This window comes from Lygodium microphyllum, chromosome 18 (assembly GCF_053477565.2).
Source record: "Lygodium microphyllum isolate KBCC chromosome 18, Lygodium_microphyllum_v1.1.10, whole genome shotgun sequence".
Taxonomy (NCBI): Eukaryota; Viridiplantae; Streptophyta; class Polypodiopsida; order Schizaeales; family Lygodiaceae; genus Lygodium; species Lygodium microphyllum.
In genome coordinates this window covers 11,592,415-11,614,149 of record NC_141152.1, presented here as the reverse complement: position 1 = coordinate 11,614,149, position 21,735 = coordinate 11,592,415, and the positions used below count along the sequence as shown (strand labels likewise).

The 21,735-nt window shown below is 37.2% G+C and overlaps 1 protein-coding gene across 7 annotated transcripts in view; it reads right to left on the bottom strand.

Moving 5' to 3' along the window:
• LOC148020585 (Metallopeptidase M24 family protein) overlaps positions 1-6,367 on the bottom strand; it is a 227,019-nt gene extending 220,652 nt beyond the window's left edge. For 3 of the 7 annotated variants that reach the window (XM_087698367.1, XM_087698368.1, XM_087698369.1), the window contains exons 1-2: positions 6,110-6,366; positions 5,406-5,455 (exon numbers count right to left, since the gene is read on the bottom strand). In XM_087698367.1, the coding sequence (XP_087554493.1) occupies positions 5,406-5,455; positions 6,110-6,232 (173 nt within the window). In that variant the 5' untranslated portion in view covers positions 6,233-6,366. Of the gene's footprint in view, positions 1-5,405; positions 5,456-6,109 lie in introns of all 7 variants that reach the window. The other 4 variants (XM_087698371.1, XM_087698370.1, XM_087698365.1 and 1 more) reach the window with 2 other exon arrangements.
• Positions 6,368-21,735: the final 15,368 nt, after the last annotated feature.

Sequence of the window (21,735 nt, the reverse complement as noted above, 5' to 3'; positions counted from 1 at the left end):
TTGGTGACACTAGAGAAGTGGCGTTTAATGGTATCTAACACCAATCTGATGGTCAAAGATGATGCAAAGACACTCGGGAATGGAAGTTACCTAGCCAATTTAATTATTGGCCAGTCAGATTATTTTTCAGGCCACCGAAATAATTATTAGATTAATTTTCAGTATTTAAAGACTGAAAATTAATATTTAATTATGGATAATGTTGAAAAAAACATTTGAAAAGGCTGCCACTTGTCAAAAATGCCCAAGAAAGACTGAAAAACGTCTTTAGAGACTGAAGAGAGGCATTTTTAGTATATTCAGCCTGCAAGAGAGAGGAAGGAGATGCTACTGGCCTGATTTGCGACCATTGGAGGACCTTCTGAGGCAATCAAGGGCAAGGAAGGCCAATCAACAGTAGGTGACAGCATCTACTGGGTGTTGTAAATGACTGATTTTCTTTAGTTCTTTGCATCTATAAGATGTTATGGCAGGGCAACAGCTGCATTGACTAATTTTCAGTCATTCTTCACGACAAAACTTTGCATTTTCTCTCTCTACAGCTTTCTCTCTCACCTCCTAGCCATTTCATAGCTTTGCTTCGAAGATCTCAGCATTTGGACTCTTGGAGGCTGAGAAATTGCACATTTCTCTCCTGTAAACCCTAATTTACAGCTGAAATTAGGGTTTAGCCACACCCTTGGGAAGCGTGCCAAAAATTGGAAGCTCCAAGACTTGGATTCAACAAGGCTAAAGGTGAATTTCAGTTAAATTCAAGTGGAGGATTAGCCAGCCATTGAATTTGGGGCATTTCCATCGTCTATGAAGGGGGTGAAGGCCAAATAAGTACCCGAATCAAGAGGCATAATAGATTGAAGACTTGCTGGTCACTTTGGACAGCAAGGGGAGTTTGGATTGCGAAGGGGATCGGGAGAATCCCATTGTAAATCAACTTCTTCTTCAATAAAGCCAAAGAAATACCAAAAGGGGCACCAATTTTGGGGCCAATCGGGTGTGCATTGTCCAAGATCAGTAGGTAAATTTGTATTTTCAGATTTGCATTAATTATTTTCTGCTGTAATTAAGTTATAATCAAGGATTGACCACCCATCTACAGAAGGAAGGCTAGTTACACCTCCAAACAGCAGGGCGATGGCTGAAAACAAGCCGCCTAGGGCTAGATAGTGATGGGCCACAATCGGTGATGGTTGGACAGCAAATGCTAGGTGGCTAATGGCTGAAATCTGTACGGTAGAGTGAGAAACCTGCACAAAAGGATGAGGCTGAATGGTAGGCACCCTGTCTATTTATAGATGTTGAAGAGTGCCTCAAAAATTAGGGTTTTGGGGGACCATTAAAACTCTCTCCAACCGCGCACCAAATTTGCATTTTTCATTAATTAAGCGTGTCTTGGGACTGTTTAAAAATGCTAATCAGCTATAAGCGTGTTTTAGCTCAGCATTCACACCGCTACAAAGATTTGGAGGAGAGAAGCATCTCTCTTCCAGATCCAGACATTTGGACATCGCGTATCTCTTAAGTTGAAGCTACGACAGCTTTCTATCGTTGCAGATTCCCCTACGGCGATGAGGAATCACATCCACAAGATGGAGGAGATTCAAGATAAGCTTTCATTCCTTGGTACAAATATTTCTTTGGAGGACCTAACTATGACACTTCTCTCACATCCTCCCTCACCGACTTCTCACTTCTAGCCGAGAGACTCACTTGGGAGAAACTAGTTCCATTGGTACTTGAGCATGATACGTGTCATAGTGAGCTAGATTCTTGCAAAGCTCGTGTACATGGCCGTGCTTATGCCACTTTATCTACAGGTACACAACCAGCCAAGCAAAAAAAAGGAAAGAAGAAGAAGTTGGAGTTATGTTTCGACTCTGATACAACTTTTATGGGGAAGCGTAAAGGATATCCCACATGTCCTCATTGTAGGAAGACATCACATCCCGAGGAGAAGTGTTGGAGGATATACCCTCACCTTTGTCCAGGAGCAAAGGGTAGATCTACAGCGAAACCTTTGACTACCTCTACTTCGTCACCCCTATTTCCACTAAGTCAGTGTTTCTACACATTTATCAAGTGGAGGAGCCTTCTTCAATTGTCTCAACTTCTGAGCAGCCTTAGCTCTTTGACAGTGGTACATTGAGTCCTATGACTCCCCAAGGTTATTTGTTACAAGTTCTCCGTCTGTCAAAGGGTATCATAACTGCTTGTGACATTTCTTCGGTGTCTATTAGTGGTGTTGGCACCTTGCCTCTATTATTTGACCGTCCATCAAGCTCCATTTCTAAGGCCTTATATGTTCCTAGCTTGGGCTTGCCTCTCCTCTCAATTTATGGCCTTCCTAGACTCAAGACCCACATTGTCTTCACCAAGGCAGCCATCTTTGTTGGGGATTCTCCTATCACAGCCACTTTTATGACAGGTTGACCAGAGGAGGTTATAAATACTCTATTCCCCTTCCATTGTGCAAGGCCCTCCAAGGCATCTTTCTTTACAGGTTCCATCCAATCCCCCACCATCTCCTCTGGTGGTTCCCTCGTACCTCCCATCCCTTTCAAAGGGGGATGATATTGGTGATGCGATTATGGATTTCCTAGCCCTTTCTATTTCAGAGGGGGCTTCCTAGAATCGTGTGAGGAGTTTCTTCAAGGTTTCCAGTCTACTTTGGGTCTTTCTTTTATGCGGCTACCCCTTTTCTTCATCCTAAAGCCACCATTCCCAGCCACTTGACCCTTGGTCCCTATTATTTCTATGCAACTTATGGCACCTTCGATAGTTCCTCACTATCATCTCATAGTTGGGTTAGAGGCTTGGCTCACCCATCCCCGCCTGGAGCTTTCTGGAGTGATCCATTTAAGGCCTCTCCGTTTTCATTGCCCTTTGGTAGCTTTCCGTTTGATCGAATGTTTATATGGAGAGGGTCTTGCTCCTTGGCTGGCTTTCTTCATCAATAGACTACATCAGCATGGGTACTCTTCTTGCCACCCTTGGATCCGCATCTCCTTTGACCTTCTGCCACATCCAAGATCTGAGAGTGGGTGTTAGCACTCACATGTGTCTTGTGTGGTCATCTCCTGCTTGCAAGCCTTAGTCTAAGTCAAATGAGGATATTAGGAGCTCTGACATTATATTTGCCTGTCATTTTATGTGTTTTAGGCACTTTAGATGGAGGGCACATTAGTGCATTTCCTTTTGTACACTTTTGGCTATTTTTTAGGGGTTTGACCACATTTAGGGTTTTCCCTCTTTTTTGCCTGTTTATAGGTGGCCTATCCTCCCACTTTCATTATCCATTATCCATCATTGATCCTTCATGATCAGCCAGCCCTCCTCATTCTCTCATCCCCCTGCAACCATCCCACACTAACACATAGAGCTGTCTATTGGGGCTGACTATTGCAGCCTTGTACCTTCAGCCATTGCAATCACATTGTTCCCTCTCTCTCCTGTGTTCTCTCTTTGTCTCCTCTCTATGTTCACTTTCCTCTTTCCGTTGACGGTTGCACACTCTCACACCTCATCCTATCAAAAATAGCAAAGAATCTGACACACTCAGTAGCAAGACTAACAAAACCCCTAGCATGAGAAAGTGTCACTGCAAAACATGGCTAATAGAGGGTGTTTGGCTGATACAAAGCTGGAGCAAAGTGAAAAGCAGCTGCTACAGTCAGCTACAGGAAAATGCCAGGCAGGTAGCAGGTTGCTGATGATGGCAGAAGGCTGTGGAAATGAGCTCCAGGGGCAGGCACAGCAATGTGCAGGCTGAAAACACAGATGGCTGCAACAGTCCCCATCTCCATCTTAAGGAATGGCAATGATACATAAAAATGTCAGGCAGGTTACTAATGATGGCACAAGGCTGTGGCAATAACCTCCAAGGGCTGGTGCAGCAATGTGCAGGCTGGAAACCAAATGGCTGCAACCAGTCCCCATATTTATTGCAAGGAATGGCAATGATACCATAACAAAATGGAAGTGGAAGAGGGAACACCCAAATACAAAACAGCAACTCTGAAGAGAAAAGATGAAGGTAAGGAAGAACTCAGACTAATGATGAACAAGGCTGACACAAGGAAAGCCCCTACACCAAACTGAGGGCATTGCTAGGAGAAGCGAATAGAGCCACCACATGGTATCTGGGCCAAAAGGCAAGAAAGAGAGAAGCATTTGGGTGTATATCTAGAAAAACCTAAGTGCAGAAAAAAATATCTAGGTGGACAAAAAAGTGTTCCCAACACAATTGGCCACAGTGGACTCACATGATCCAACATCATAAATGTACCAATCATAACCACCAAAAACAACTCAACACCCACAACTCCAAGCTAAACCCACATCCAACTATCCATAAGCTAAACACTAAACTTAGTAGCATAATATGATCATCAAACCTAGCACCACATAGGTCTCACCAAGGACAATCGAAACAAGAACTAGCAATCAAAACTGCATCCATCAAAAGGGGAAAGCACTTCCCGTAAAAGCTTGAATACCAAAGCTAGGTCACAGAGACCATACTATATAAACATGAGAAACAAGGATATGAAGAAGAACATGAAACAAGAGGAAAGCTTCATCCTACTACCATACTACCACTCCTTCCAATGTCGAGGAAAGCTTCATTTTACTCAAATATAAACAGCTTTCTTTTGATACTCAAGAAATGAGTTTTTTGCTGCTTCAACTTAGATGTCAGTCTCCACATGACAACCAAGGTATCTCACAATAGTCCAAGAGCCAACCCAAAGACCATAGCAATAGTGTGAATTGATGAATATCCATGTTGCCAAAGGAAAACCCACTATAGAGCTTGTAACAATTTCTCTGCAACATACTGTATATATCATTCCTCCTCATAACATCTGCCATAAAATTGGAGATGCTAACTTCTTTAAATAAGAACTTTGCAATAGGTTGCAGAATAGGATGTGGATATACACCTACTTCCTACAAAATCGTTCTCTTCATCTAGAATTCCAAGAATGTCCGATCTACCCAACGATGTTTTTATTACTTCTTTTAATGTAAAGTCCAGTTTGTAATGCAGTTGTCATATATATAAATCAAGAAATAGTTGTGCTAGATACAAATATAAATGAAAAAATATTGATCCCATTTTAGTGCTAAATGGAATAATGTGCAAGCATGCTATAATTTGAATCCACACAATAAGTTTTAGACAATTTCCCAATGTAGTTCCCACATTGTCATGACAACATCATGAGCTTTTGCAAGGGAGGGACTGCATACCTAACTAGGTGCCACAGTCACCCTATGCAGTGCCTCTTGCATAGAACCTCATGCTGTTGAACACCATAGGGAAAACTACCCATTTTCCCACATGGAAAAATGTCCAAAAACTTCTTGTGTTACAAAGAGAAAAAACAAGATGAACATGCAATCACCTGAACAAGACGACGCCATCTGTACAATATCTACGTTGCTCTTCACCACCCTAGATAAAGCAGAGCACCTTGGAAATCAGCTACCCTTGTGAAGGAATATAAGGGAATTCAAATCTAGACTTGAACAATTGCACAGTTTGAATTTGATTCACCATTTTCTACAGTATAAATACGTAACTTTGTTTGTAAGAATTCAAATCTAGACTGGAACAATTGAACTGTTTGAATTTATTTTACCATAAATGCATGATTTAATTTCTGAGGATTCAAATCTAGACTTCAGCACATGAACAGTCTAAGCTTAATTTACCATCTTTTACAACATAAACTACATTTCATTTATCATGTTCTTCCATATAAATTCGTATTTCACGAGTTTAGACCGACTTTTCCAGCTTTTGAAGCCGAAGAACTTTAGTGAAAATTTATCGGGTGAACGTTCCAGATGGACGGATTTCAGGAAGTACATTTTCATTTGTGGGAACATCAGAAACTTTTTGCTGCAAGTGTGAAGGGGGGGAATTAATTTCAGGATAATTGAAAGGTTCATCTTCTGCAATATAGATTATATTATTTAATTCGTCGTCTTCTACAACATAAATACATCATTCAAATATTTAGACCGAATTTTCCCCAGCTTTCAATTGAAATGTAGATACATAATTCAAGAATTCAGACCGATTTTTCCAGCTTTTACGACTTACTTGCAGAAGGACAACGGCTGTCAAGGGGCGCTTCTGAGACTCGAGGTGGTGCCTCAGAGCAGAGAGCAGCTTGGCTCGGTTGTGGGCATGAAGCTCCATGGGCACCTGATAAGCCGCCCCCATTGTCGACGATCAAAGAACCGGTGTTTGTGTGCTTTGATAATCCCGTTTCTATTTTGAGAGTGGCGTACGTTTTTTATATTTTTAAAGCATTGGTGTGCTACGTGCTAGTAAACCCACGCCATTTTGATATCGGCATCTCTTCTTTCTCCCAAGAAGTGAAAATGTCAAAATAAATATGACTTGAAAGACTCATCATGATGGTTAGTGAGGATTCCTTTTTGGGCTTTCATGGAGGCTTTATTTAATGAGTGCAAACTTACTTTGCAAAGGTCAAAATATCATACCACATCCATGTTTTATTAATCTATTTTCTTTCTTATTTTGGCTGGAGGTTCGGTTATCTCCCAAACCTCCATTTTTCCCCAGCCTATTGTTCTTTCCAAGCCTCCATTTAAATTCGAATTGCATGCATGGTTGAGGGGTTGAGGTGGCTTTAATGCCCCACGTCATCTCTCTCTCATGATTAGAGGGGACCATTTTTTATCAATCTTTTGACCATTTTTTATCGAGGGGAGCTTGGAGCAGGTTTTTGCAGGTCGCAGATGCTCTCTCTCTCTCTCTCTCTCTCTCTCTCTCTCTCTCTCTCTCTCTCTCTCTCTCTCTCTCTCTCTCTCTCTCTCTCTCTCTCTCTCTCTCTCTCTCTCTCTCTCTCTCGCGCGCGCGTTGCCTCCCCCACCCCCTGGTCGTCATGTTCGCCTCCCCCCCGACACAGCCCGACACCCACCTTGCCTCGTGGCCCCCGCCCGACAAAGCCTCATGGCCCCCCCGACACGGTCCGACACCTACTCCCCCCACGGCTCCTACCCCGCCGCGCCCCGTCTTCCACATCACCGTGCCCCACTTGGTCTCGCCTCGCCTTGCCGCCCGATTGTCCTTAGTATCGATCCCATCCACGCCGCCGCCCCCCTCCCCCCCCCCAACGGCCTCGTGCCTCCCATCGTTTTAATAGTTATATAGTTAAATAATTAATCATTAATATTAATTCATAGTTAATTTTGGTTATACTTATATTTATTTTCTTTTATAGTTATTATTAAAATAGATATAGATATAGTTATTAGTATAGATATATTAATTAATGTGTATAGTTAATTAATAGTTACTTTTTGTTAAAGTTATAGTTATTGTTATTGTTATTATTAAAATAGATATAGATATAGTTGTTAGTATAGATATATTAATTAATGTGTATAGTTATTTAATATATTAATACTAATAAAATAATAACTAATAACTATTCATTATCTTTATATTATATTATATAGTTATTATTTTATTAATTTAATTAGTTTGATTATTATTAAATTTTAATTTATTATTATTTTGTTATTTTAATTACCTATATTAGTTATAGTTATATTATTTTATTATAGTTATTATTGATATTAATATTAATAATAGTTATAGTTATCGTTATTATTAAAATAGATATAGATATAGTTATTAGTATAGATATATTAACATTAATATTAATATTAATAGTAGTTATATTATTATTAAAATAGATATAGATATAGGTATTAGTATAGATATATTACTTGATGTGTATAGTTAATTAATATACTAACACTAACAAAATAATAAATATTAATTATATTTATATTATATTATATTATAATTTTATTATTTTGATTCTTATTTAGTTTTAATTTATTATTACTTTATTATTGTTTTGTTATTTTAATTACTTTAGTTGTTATTGTTATTGTTATTTTAATTAGTTTAGTTGTTTTGTTATTCTTATTCTTATTATTATTAGTTTTTTAATTTAGTTGTTATTCAGTTTATTATTAGTTTATTGTTGTTTTGTTATTTTAATTGGTTTAGTTGTTTTGTTATTTTAATTTATTTACTTCAGTTGTTATTGTTATTGTTATTGTTAATTTAATTTCTTTAATTGTTAATTTAATATAATTTCTTTAGTTGTTCTTATTGTTATTGTTAATTTAATTTCTTTAATTGTTATTCAATTTTATTATTATAATTATTTTATTAGTATAGATATATATAAAAGATAATATAAAGATAATTATTAGTTATTCGTTATTTTATTCTTATTATTATATTATATTAGTATAGTTTGTGTGTGTGTGTGTGTGTGTGTGTGTATAAAGATAATATGATGTTATTTTAATTATTTTTTACTTTTTTGCTATTGTTATTTACTTTATTATTAGTTGGTTGTTTTATTAGTTTAGATTATTATTTTATTAATTTAATTTCCTTAGGGTTATTTAGTTTATTATTATTACTTTATTAGTATAGATATATATAGAAGATAATATAAAGATAATTATTAGTTATTGGTTATTTTATTCTTATTATTATATTAGTATAATTAGTATAGATATATATAAAGATAATATAATGTTATTTTATTAGTTATTTCTTATTTTTTTAATTTAATTTCTTTAGTTGTTATTCAGTTTATTATTATTTTACTTTTATATATATATATATATATATATATATATATATATATATATAAGATAATTATTAGTTTTTGGTTATTTTATTTTATTCTTATTGTTATATTAGTATAGCTAAGTATAGATATATATATAAAGATAATATGATGTTATTATTATTATTAGTGTTATTATTTTTGTATTATTATCATATATTATATGTTATATTATATTATATTTAAATACGGACTAGATTTAAAAGAAAAAGATTAGATTTAGATTAAATAGAATATAGATATAGATATTAGTTTATTGTTATTATTATTTTAGTTATGGTTATTATATGTTATTATAAAACTATAACTAATAATTATTTATAGCTATATATATACTTAGTTGTAATATTGTACGTATTATATTATTTTATTTTATTTTTAGTATTATTTCTTATTAAAATTAATAATAATTTTATATATTAATATAGTATAGTATTAGTATTATTATATTATTATTATTTGTTATTATAATAATAATTAGGTGTAGTTTTATATATTTTTAGTTAGTTTATCTTATCTTATCTTATTACTATTTTTATTATTGTTATTTTTGTTCAGCTTACTTTATTATAGACATAGATAGATATAGATATTAGTTTATTGTTACTATTATTAGTTGTATGTATTATTTATTTATTTTATTTTATTAGTAATTAAATATGATAGACATACTAGTAATTAATATGATATGATATTATATTATATTATAAATACCATTATAAATAGATATATAATATTGATTAATATTATGATATAATAATTGGTTATATTATTAGTTGTATGTTTGTATGTATTATTAGTTTATTGTTATTATTATTATGTTGTTGTTGTTGTTGTTATTATTTAAATTCAGATTATTAACATTACAGTTAGTTATTCAGATTAATAATCATTAGTTATGGTTATTATTTGTTATTATAAAGTTATAACTAATAATTAGTTTTATATATATATATATATATATATATATATATATATATATATATATATATATATATATATATATATATATATATATATATATAGTTGTATTGTATGTATTATTATATTTCATTTTATTTTATTTTTAGTATTATCCAAATTAGTTTATTTATATTTATAGTTTATATTTTTCTTTCTTATTTTGACTAGAGGTTCGGTTATCTCCCGAAACCTCCGTTTTTCCCCTGAGCCTATTGTTCTTCCCAAACCTCCATTTGAATTCGAATTGCATGCATGGTTGAGGGGTTGAGGTGGCTTTAATGCCCCATGTCCTCTCTCTCTCTCGTAATTAGAGATTCTATTCTTCATCAATCTTTTGACTTTTAATCTCATTTTTGATCGAGGGGAGCTTGGGGCATGCAAGTGGAAGCTTGGAGCAGGTTTTCGCTTGGAGAAGGAGCACTTGTGGAAGCTTGGGGCATGCAAGTTTAAGCTTGGGGAGGGGCACGTTGACTCAGGTGCAGTTCTCTCTCTCTCTCTCTCTCTCTCTCTCTCTCTCTCTCTCTCTCTCTCTCTCTCTCTCTCTCTCTCTCTCTCTCTCTCTCTCTCTCTCTCTCTCTCTCTCTCTCTCTCTCTCTCTCTCAACATTAATATTAATGTTAGTGTCGATGCTAATGTTAGTATCAATAGTAATGTTCGTGTTGATGTTAATGTTAAAGTTAATCAATAGTTTAGTTAATAGTTAATGATGGCTTATATATTATTATTATTAATGTATCATTGTCATTGTCATTGATCATTGATTTTGATTTTAATTATGAATGAATCAATTTCAATTATTATATTATATTATTTTATATTTATATTTATAGTTTATAAGAATAAGATAAGATATAGATATAGATACATATTATTAATGTGTGTGTGTGTGTGTGTTCAATAAATTAATGTTAATATATATAAGATATATATAGGATTATAGAATATAGATAGATATACTTATAGTTAATAATTAAATATTTAGTTAATTAGTTATTATATAGTTATAGTTAATAGTTAAATAGTTATTATAGTTAGTTAATTAGTTATAATAATTAGTTTTCATATAGTTATATAGTTAAATAGTTTGATATAGTTATTATTGTTATATTATATTATATTATATTATAATTAATAGTTAAATAGTTAGTTAATTAGTTATTATTGTTATATTATATAGTTATACATGGAGTGGAAAATTCTGTAGTAACTTTAAGATATGTATTATATTGTCGATCCTTAAAGATGCTCATGATTTTCATTATTAAGAGATAGAAGTATCCTTTGCCTCAATGGTTGCAATTCATGGGGCATTATTAAAAGCATATATTGATGCTTTTAAACTTAGGAAGTTGTTTAGTGTGTCAACTATAATTTTATTGGCAGGAGTGGGAGGTGTTGCATCGTCTTAGGGCATGCTTTTCTAAGAAAGGATAATGTATTGTGTGCACCATACAAACTTAGGTACACCAATTAAAAAGCCAACTCACTGGTCTAATGCACATGTCTTTTATGAGTGGAAGGTTCTATAGTAACTTTATAAGATATATGTATTATATTGTCAACCCCTAAAGGTACCAAAGTGGAGCTAAATTATATTATATTATATTATATTACTATTTATTTATTCATGACCATAACTTTCATTATTGAGAGGTACAACTATCCTTTGCCTTACTCATTGCGATTCGTGGGGTTGGTATGGATATAATAACACATCATGGCATTAAATTAAAAATCTATTATTGACATTTTTAAACTTAGGAGGTTGTTTAGTGTGTGAACTATAGTTTTATTGGCAGGAGTAGGGAATGTTGCATCGTCCTAGGAGGGCATGATTTTCCAAGAAAGGATATTGTATGGTGTGCACCATGCAACGTTAGGTACACCACTTAAAATACCAACTCACTGGTCATTATCATATTGGGTTCGATCCTTGACTTTGCTCATTGCAATTCATGAGTGGGTATAACTATAAGGATCTTTGAATTTGTTTACGCGAGGGGGGTTTTGTATCGTGAAATGGATACATCCATTGTGACAAAAATTCTAATCTCTCACTTGGGGAGTCATGGGAATTTGCTTGAAATAATCCAAATGCACCTTGAAGACCCACTTGAGTCCTATGTGTGGGATAAATAAATCGAAACCTCACTCCAGATGCTACTTACTATAGCAAATCCCATTGTAATCAATCATATGGTCTAATGCACATGTGTTTTAAATTTAATGCTTTGGAAGTTAATCTAATGCCATCTAGGATTTTTCACTATTTCTAAATTTTAAGATAAGATAAGAATAGTTGATATGCACTTCGATGTTGATGCATGTGTTTTGCGCAACATGAGGACAAGAATGTGTCTACAGCAAATGTTGTGCAATGCGCTCCCAGCGTGCAAATGAATATGTGCAAAGGGAAAGAGGTTATAAGGAAGAAGGCAATTCGTCGTGCACTCAGGCATGTTGGAAGGGTATGAAATTTCTGTTAGTTTCTTGAGAGTCATTCATCGTTTGGATGGGCTTGAGAAGCAAGTGAAGGCACTATTTCGATGTCAAAGGGCTTCGATTTCTCTGCATGAGAGCATTGGTAGTCAGTGTAGAGGATTGAGAAAATTTGGAGGAGAAATACGAAGGAACCTTTGTGATGGGGTGAGGATACAGGATGAGTTAGAAGAAATCAAGGGTTACATAGGGGAGATATATGACCATGTTCGAAAATATTGGCCACATGTTGGATCCTCGGATGATCATGATGAGAAAATGAAAGATCTTATTGACAGTGTTGGTCATAGAGAGAATGGCATATATGAGTTAATTGCTCACAATAATGAGAATGTTACCCTTGATGTGCAACTTACTTCTTTGAAAGTTTGTCTTAATAAGTTTTCAGCAATGTTAACCTAGATGAATCGCCGTGTGGGGTATTCATCCTGCGACCACAATATTGCTATTTCAAGACCTAATTGTGCATTCCATGGGGAGTCTTTCTGAGATGTGTGAGCGATGTTCAGCTAGATTGTGGAGATGTGAGACTCAAGTGCAGGGGTCAGTTTTGTTTAGTAAACATTATTTTCAAAATGGAAAAGTAATGTTGCCACCGTTGCAATATCCACCACAGCTATTGCATGATTTGTTGCATGGTATGCATCCTCAAAGTAGAGTATTTAAAATTAATATACGAGCATATAATAGTGCTCTTGCATTTGTGTCACTTGGTGCCAATGTTGATGAGCTTTTGTCTGTTGTGGGAAATTCTTATACCTTTAGAGAGCATGGCTCCATTTATCATCGTATAGGCCCTTTGATTCCTAATGTGCAACGACAGGAAAGGCCAAGATTTGCACAACTTTATGTTTATGATACTGAGCATGAGTTATCTAATCGATTGGATGTTATGCCTAATTTTTTGCCAAATTTGCTTAGGGAGCTTGATTTTTGCAGTGTAATGTATGCGAGAGTAATATTCTCTAATTGTATGGTCTAATTGTAATGTTTGAATATTCACCTCTCTCTCTCTCTCTCTCTCTCTCTCTCTCTCTCTCTCTCTCTCTCTCTCTCTCTCTCTCTCTCTCTCTCTCCAACATTTGGATGAAGGTTATGATCTATTGTTGTCTCGCTTATGTTATTTTGATGTGCTTGGGCCACTGCTTTTTTTGTGATAATGTGTGCTTTCTTTTTTTTGTAACGAGACTAAATTGAGTAAAATGTATTGGGTGCCTATAATGTGGTGTGATGTCTCATTCTTGACGTTTGATTTGTACAAAGAATTATCATTATCATTATCATGTCAAACAATGTGGATATAACTTTATGGAGCAAAAACCTCCATTTCGAGGACTAAAGGTTGGAGCATTATTGACATGTGACTCATTAATCACAAGATTTCCTAGATTTTGGTGATTTTTAGCATTACAATTACAATCATTAGCAAATTGTTGCTCAATCAAATTGTGAAGTCCCTCATGAATCAAGCTACCATGATTTAGAGCCTCTCCTTGCAAAACAATCTGACACTCAACTATGGTAGAACACATCTCTTTGTGCCCCCTTAGGTCATGTTTTGTCATTTGAGCCCTAAGCCTAGCAACCTATCATTGTCTATGTCATTTAGAGTTGAGTCTATGCCTATGAATACATAACACATAATCCCTACTAGTTGTTCGATGTGAAAATCCCATACTGTTTGGATTCTCACAAAGCCTGCACATCAAGAGAGACCATGCATTCTTTCAAGGAGAGACTTGATTCGGATTAGTATTTTCAAATAGGCTTAAAAGTAGAATCAATCTAGAATCACATAATCCAAAATACTACAGCAATTTAAATCAGCACAATCCTCCTACGTGCAAGGAATATTAGTAGTCAAAATCAGAATCATCATATATTTTTATATGTTATATACAATTAGATATCTAATCCAAAGACAAACGAAAAAAAACTATATCTAACTGGCAAGTGATCCCCCAAAGCCTATAACTCAAACCTAAACATTACTCTTCAACATGAATGTGCAATATACCTAAAACGTTAGGATTCTTAAATCAACGAACTCTTCTCTGTAGATTGCAAGACATAATAAGTTTTTCTATAGATCAAACCTCAAGAAAGAGGCAATATACTTAAAAATAAAAGCATATTTAAGCAAGCATGCTGTACTTGCAGCGCGGAATATAGAGGTGGCTTCTTTGAATCATTGTGAATTGCAATCGATTCTAGGAGAAGTTATATAGTACTATAGTGCGAATTCAATTGCAGAGATGGGTGATAGCTCATTTTTATACTCTGTAAAGTATTTAAATACACTAGATCTTAGAGGTGGATTTCCTCCCCATCTATTGCTGCCAAAGATGAATGCACCTATTATTCTGCTTAGGAACTTAAATCCATTAAAAGATTTGTGTAATGGTACACAGTGATATGTAAGGCATTCAATAAAAAGGTGATAGATGCTGAGATAATAACAGGGACAAATGTAGGGGAATGAGTTTTCATTCCTAGGATCACTTTTATTCCTAGCACCTTGCAATTTTCGTTTACTATGAGGCAGAGGCAATTTCCTTTTTGACTAGGATAATGTTAAGATTGCATGCATAGAAAATACCTTCGCATGTGTGGCATAAAATATCGTATGGATTATATCAAAATTGTAAGCATTGAAATGAAGGCATGGCATTACGTTGCGTGCATTAAAGTTGTTGGAAAAATTCAATGTTGTAATTTACCAAATGGGACTGAGATCCATGAGTCCCATGTCAAAGTCCTGTGCATTTTCAAGGGTGAAATCCTCATGCGGTGTGAGATCCATGAGTCCCATGTCAAAGTCCTGTGCATTTTCAAGGGTGAAATCTTCATGCGGTGTGAGGGTCTTACTGGATGAGGATGGAAGCATTGTGAACATTGTGTACAAGGATGTACTTCAGAAGATGCAATAAGGTGCATTGCTTTTTTGCAGAGATGCATACAGAGATGTATTTTTTGGAGGGTGGAATGATATGCTTGCATTTTTGCAGAGATGTATCTGTTGAATTTTGATGGCTTTGTAGTCCCTACTTGGCATATATGTGAAATGGCCTTTGTGCTGTATTCGATTGGCATATACTTGGTGGCATATATTTCCTGCATTGTATATAAGTGTTTGCTTGACTTTTGTAGATGCCTACTCCAAGCTGGGGCTATTATCCAGCTTCTGAGTATCAAAAGGAACTGTAGTGTATCTTGCACGTAGTGACAACGCATCATATTATAAGAAGAATGCTTGCAAGGGTCATTGAGTATTTATATGATGATGTTAATATAGAAATTTTACTTCCAGTCTTTATTGAGGTGGTGCATTCTGGGTATACTCAGTGTTTTCGAGTGCATATGGGTGAAGCTGAGCAGGAAAAGAGGTTTCGACGATCTCACATTGATAGAATATCAAGGGGTAGCCATCGTATGAATTTAAGGACCTCGGTTGTTTTGTGACACTACATCAAGCTGTGACAATGCCTACCAAGTGGTTTGCAAATGTTAAGCCAGATATTGTTATTCTAATGCTGCTAAGTAATCTTTGTCGATTGTTAGATATGTTCACGTTTACGTTGTGGGATTTTAAAATTTTAGGTGCAAGAAAGAGAGGAAAGACTATCATGTCCCCTGTACCATCACTAGGACGAAGAGTGGCAATAGGACTTGGTTCACCCGAGCATGCTATGTGGAAATTTTCCCAGTGATTCCTCAAAGAAAATAAAGCTTCATTTTGGTTAGGCCCCATGGGAAGTTTCAACATTTTTGTAGCGTTTAGATGTAGATGCATGCATAGGTGTATTCAAGAAGTGATACTTTGTGGTTTGTTGATACTTGGATTTATGGTACAAAGTTATTGGCTCTGGAGCAAGCTTTGGTTTTGGGCTTTGCTTCACTTGTGTGGATTGTTAATATACTATGCTGAGAGTCTGTATTTGATGCTTGGATATGCTTAGAGTCTGTGGTTCATTTCAACATAGCAATGTTATTTCTGATTGTAACATCCAATGATCATGTAGAGCTCCTTCTAACTATTGCGCAAAGCACGTATGGATGCAACTACAATATTGGTACATGGTCATTGCATGTATATATAAGTCTATGTACTCCTAGATGCATGTTTGGCCTTTTGTACATACGTATAAGAGAGAGAGAGAGAGAGAGAGAGAGGGAGAGAGGGAGGGAGAGCGTGAGTGAGTGAGTGTGAATAGAGAGGGGAGAGGTGTAAAAGGGGTAAGAGATAGAGTAGAGGAAAGGGATAAAAGAGAGGAAGGAGAAAGAGATAGAGGTTGTGGAGAGAGAAGAAAGATAACAAGGAGGAGGATGATAGACATGAGAAGAGTCGCAAATGGAGAGGGGGGGTGAAGACGGGTAGAGAGAGGGAGGAAGAGGCAAAAAATAGTGAGAGAGATTCGGGATAGAGAGAATATAGTAAGCAAGCATATGGTTTCTTACACTCAAGGATACAAAATATGCATTTTGTATGTCTTTTGTTTATGGTTTGGTGCAATGTTATTTCCAATTGCAACATCCGAGGATCGTATAGAGCTACTTCTAGATATCGTGCAAAGTACGTACGGGTAAAGTTTATAAGTTTGGTGCATAAAAGTCATTGCATACATATGTGAGTCTCTATACACCTAGATGCAAATGCATATATATCCTTTTATGCATGTGTACATGAGAGAGAGAGAGAGAGAGAGAGAGAGAGAGAGAGAGAGAGAGAGAGAGAGAGAGAGAGAGAGAGAGAGAGAGAGAGAGAGAGAGAGAGAGAGAGAGAGAGAGTGTGTGTGTGTGTGTGTGTGTGTGTGTGTGAAAAGATAGGGAGAGATGTAAAAATTGTGTGGGAGAGGGGTCGCAAACAAAGGAGAGGCATAGACCAGGGGAGGGAGGAATACATTGTGGATATACTCAGCGTTTTCAAGTGCATATGGGTGAACCTGAATAGGATAAGAGATTTTGACAATCTCACCCTGATAGAGTACCAAGAGGGTGGGCGATGTATGAATCTAAAGGCCTCGATTGTTTTCTGACATTGCATCAAGCTATGACAAAGCCTACCAAGTGGTTTGCGGATGTTAGGCTAGGTATTATTGTTTTAATGTTAAGTAGTCTTTGTTGGTTGTTAGATGTGCCTACATTTACGTTGTCGGATTCTAAAAGTTTAGGTGTAAGAAAGAGAGGAAATACTATCATGTCTCCTATACCATCAACAAGACGAAGAGTGGTGATAAGACTTGCTTCGCCTAGCCATGCTATATTGGAGAGTGAAAAATTTCCCAGTTATTTCTCAAAGAAAAGAAAGCTTCGTTTTCGTTAGACCCTATGGAAAGTTTCGAAAATTTTGTAACATTTGAATGTAGATGCATAGGCACAATCAAGGAGTGACACTTTGTGGTTTGTTGATACTTGAATTTGGTTTCATGCTTTGCTTCACCTATGTGGGTTATTAATACTGAGAGTTTGCATGTAATGCTTAGACAAACTTAAACTTTGTGGTGTGGTTAATACATCTTTCATTTGTGGTTCGTTTCACCGTAGCAATGTTATTTCTCATTGTAGCATCGAAGGATCATCTAGAGCTACTTCTAATTGTTGTGCAGAGCAAGTATGGATACAAGTTTACAAGTTTGGTGCATGGTCATTGCATGGATATATGAGTCTATGTACTCCTTCATGCAAATGCATATCTGGCCTTTTGTATATGTGTGTAAGAGAGAGAGAGAGAGAGGGCAAGAGAGGGAGGGAGGGAGTGATTGAGTGAGTGTGGATATAGAGGGGGGAGGTGTAAAAGGGGTGAGAGATAGAGGGGTTGTGAGTAGAGGAGAGTAAAGCATGTGATGTTTTTGTGATAGTGTTACCCACTGTGTGATAGGGAAGTGAAGCTGTCGTGCAATAGCATGGCAGCTTCACTTCCCTTGCACTCCGCTGAGCATTCCGCGCAAGGAAAGCTAGTATGTATAACTACAATATGTTGCTTGAAATTTTGCTATGATAACCAATAGGGTGTACTCTAAGCTCTAAAATGTCCAAATCAATGTGACTTTTGCTGGTAGTTACCATGATGTCCTCATTCTTTGAATACATATAATGTACTTAGCATTACATTAAAGGATATTCGAACCTTGCTTTCACAATATTTTAAGATTTCTAATTCATATATTATATAGTCTCATAACTAGAAGTACTTGTAATGTGCCCACTCCTCAAATTGCGGGACACGTCTTAGCAGTCCATTGAGAGATATATCTAGAAGACGCCACCCGGCACTCCCAAGGAATGACACGGGGTTTGCCAACTAGGGTCTCTCGAGTCTGCCTCGCAACGGAACTTATCCAGCTGTTCCCACTAGGATCGACCTGAAGTCTGGGTTCCTAGCAGTCGAGTCTTCCTAACAACCTTCTAGCGTCGTTCAACAGCCGCTCCACTTTGCGTAGATACAACTGGACCAAGGTAGACTCATACCGCACTTGGTTCAAAGAGAATGGGAAACAAGAGGGATGCATCGCTCAACCTCTCTGCCTGTAAGGCATAGTCCCATATCGGTCCCCTAAAATGGCATGAATTAGGTTTTTAACTTACAAGTTCTAAGGTCCTTGTCTATCTAACGTTCACATCAAATAAATTCCATTGAGGAAAGCTCTCGGCTAACCGAGACCACCCTGCCGTAGGATGGACCCAATGGTCACATCCACCACGCTTTCCTCGGGGGTTGTTTTAGTTATCTAATTACCTACCACATTATGTTTGACACATAAAATCACATGTTCCTTTACATAATTTAGGGCACAGACACAAAGACAAGATAAACAAGATCAAACACTTCCTTAACTTATCTTCAGATTAATGTTTGTCTCCCACCCATATAGGAGAATTAAGTGTCCCTAGAAGCCTCCGCAGAAAAATCCTTCCGTCTCCCAAAAATAAAAACCCGAAGGTTTATCCTACCAAGATTCTGCCTTGTAACTAGTATCAAGGCCTCAAGATCCTATCTCGAGTCACATAGAACACTTGTGTAGGGTCCGAAGGCATTGGGATTTATGGCAAGAACCCCCCTGGCACCCAAGCGTCCTCCTACGCCAAGTAATTTCCATGAAGAGACCTCTTGCAGCAGGTTCGGTCCACATTCCCGGCGCGGATTCATAACCCCCTTGGTTAGGGTTTGGCGGTTCGCGGGTGGTAGCTAGCGCCACCATCCTTCCTTAATTATCCCTTTAGGAAATTATCCACAGCTGAAGCAACCAGCCTAATAACATTTACTAGGGAAAACATCCCTTTTGTTCCCATGGCAATTTATCCTTACAGTTCCCACCATGAAAATATAATCACTTGGATATTCATCCAAAACCACAACCAATCCTTAAGTATCCTTTCGGAAACAATCAAGCTGAAACAACCAGCCTAACATCCTTTAACTAGGAAAACATCCTTTCCTAATCCAACAAGTAACCACTCTGCTTACTAACCTCTTTTCCATCTCAAACAAGGTCAACCCTCATTGGAAACATCAATGGTAAACCATCTCAACAAGTCCCTTAAGCCATCGTTGCATTGGAACTTAGCTTATCCCTACTTAAATCATTTTCAGTCTTGATATACTGCCTCCCTAGGGTTTACTCTCCCCCTTGGGATCTAGGGTTGCTCAAGGAACAACTTTAAGGGTTATCTTCTAGATCTTTTTAATGATCTATGTGATTTCACCTTGACCTTTATTAATCAAGCCTACCTAGAAGATCAACCCATCTTAAGCCCTTTAATGGCAAATACATGCATTTATGTTTTTCATGATACGTCAGATTGGGGTCTAACTTGCCCATCTTCTCTCTAAGACAACTTTTAACTTTATCCTACAATTTCAATGTTATCATACAGAACTTGAATTCAAGCACTTCAATGTACATTAAAATTGATGCAATCTTCCTATTCAACCTTGACACGCTTCTTGTTATATTTTATGCAATTTTCCTTCAATGCATCATCTATTATTACTTGCTTTTCAGTCTCCTTTCCTATTACTCATCTAATGTAACACTAATGACTTTTACCTATTTTATGCATGTGATTCCACCTCTATTTAAGAATTCAAGATGCGTGAGAAGAATCTAAATCTGTGTACAACCTAGATATGAGCTATAGTTGCTGGAGGGTTGGTGGTATTCATGTCTCCGTTTGCATTGGATATGTTCCTAGCTCCGTTTGCAACTTCAGCACTTGTGCTCCTTGTAACTCGTCTCTTGGGTGCCATCCTTATGCATTCTTGGTCTTGCAATCCTTGACGTAAATCAACCGCTCTTGCCTTGGCAGAAGGAAGTGGTACGAGGGTTCACAAGGAATCTAAGGCCAATCAATGTGACTTCAAACATGCATAACTCTTCTTCTTCTTTTACCCTCTCCCCAATTTGTTTTCCCTCTATCTCACCCTCTCCATCTCATAGTCTTCTCTCCCTCTCTCTGTCTCTCTCACTCTTGTTTTACTTCTTCTTCTCCTTCTCTCTCTCCCTCTTCTTCTTCTTCTTCTTCTTCTCCTCTCTCTCCCTCTTCTTCTCCTCCTTTATCCTCTCTCTCCATCTTCTTCTCCTTCTTTCTCTCCCTCTTCTTCTTCTTCTTCTTCTCCTTCTTCTTCTCCTTCTCTCTCTCTCCCTCTTCTTCTTCTTCTTCTTCTTCTCCTCTCTCTCCCTCTTCTTCTCCTCCTTTATCCTCTCTCTCCATCTTCTTCTCCTTCTTTCTCTCCCTCTTCTTCTTCTTCTTCTTCTTCTTCTCCTTCTTCTTCTCCTTCTCTCTCTCCCTCTTCTTCTTCTCCTCTCTCTTCCTCTTCTTCTCCTTCTCTCTCTCCCTCTCCTCTCTCTCTCTCTCTCTCTCTCTCTCTCTCTCTCTCTCTCTCTCTCTCTCTCTCTCTCTCTCTCTCAGCACTGATCACAAGAGGGGGGGGAGATTTTCTAACGAGGGGGGCGTGATGACGCAGGCCAGTGTGGGGGCTACTTTCAACCGGGGGGGGGGGGGGAGAGGGCACTGTCTAGATGGAGGGGGGGCATGTTGCAGACCACGGGGGGGGCTGTCCACCAAGGAGGGGGGGGGGGGGGGCTTGCTGCTGTGGTCGACAAGGGAGGGGAGAACCGCCTTATATGGTGGAGGGGGAGGTGGCTTATGGGGGGGGAGGCAGCGCCACCCTCCATCTGGGGGGGCTGCATGCCCCCCTTCTCTACCTCTTACTCACTCACTCTCTCTCTCTCCCCGCCATGCACACGGTAGGGGGAGAGAGAGGGAGAGTAATTTTTTTTAAAAAAAAAATTGAAGGGGGGGTTCTCATGGGGGGAGGCACAGGGGAAGTACCAGAAGGGGGGGGGAATATTATAGTACCCTTGGGCTCATAATTTAGTAATGATATCATGCTCGTCATGAGCTCTTCCCAAGCAAATTGGAACTCAAATGGGATGGTCTTTATAAGATTGCTCATATAGGAAAGAAGGTCTCTATAGCTCTTTCACCAAATTTGCAAGGGGTAGAGTTCAAAACTAAAATAAATCTTCCAACGACCATACTCATAGGGCCTCATCATCTCAGTTGCAGCTATAGG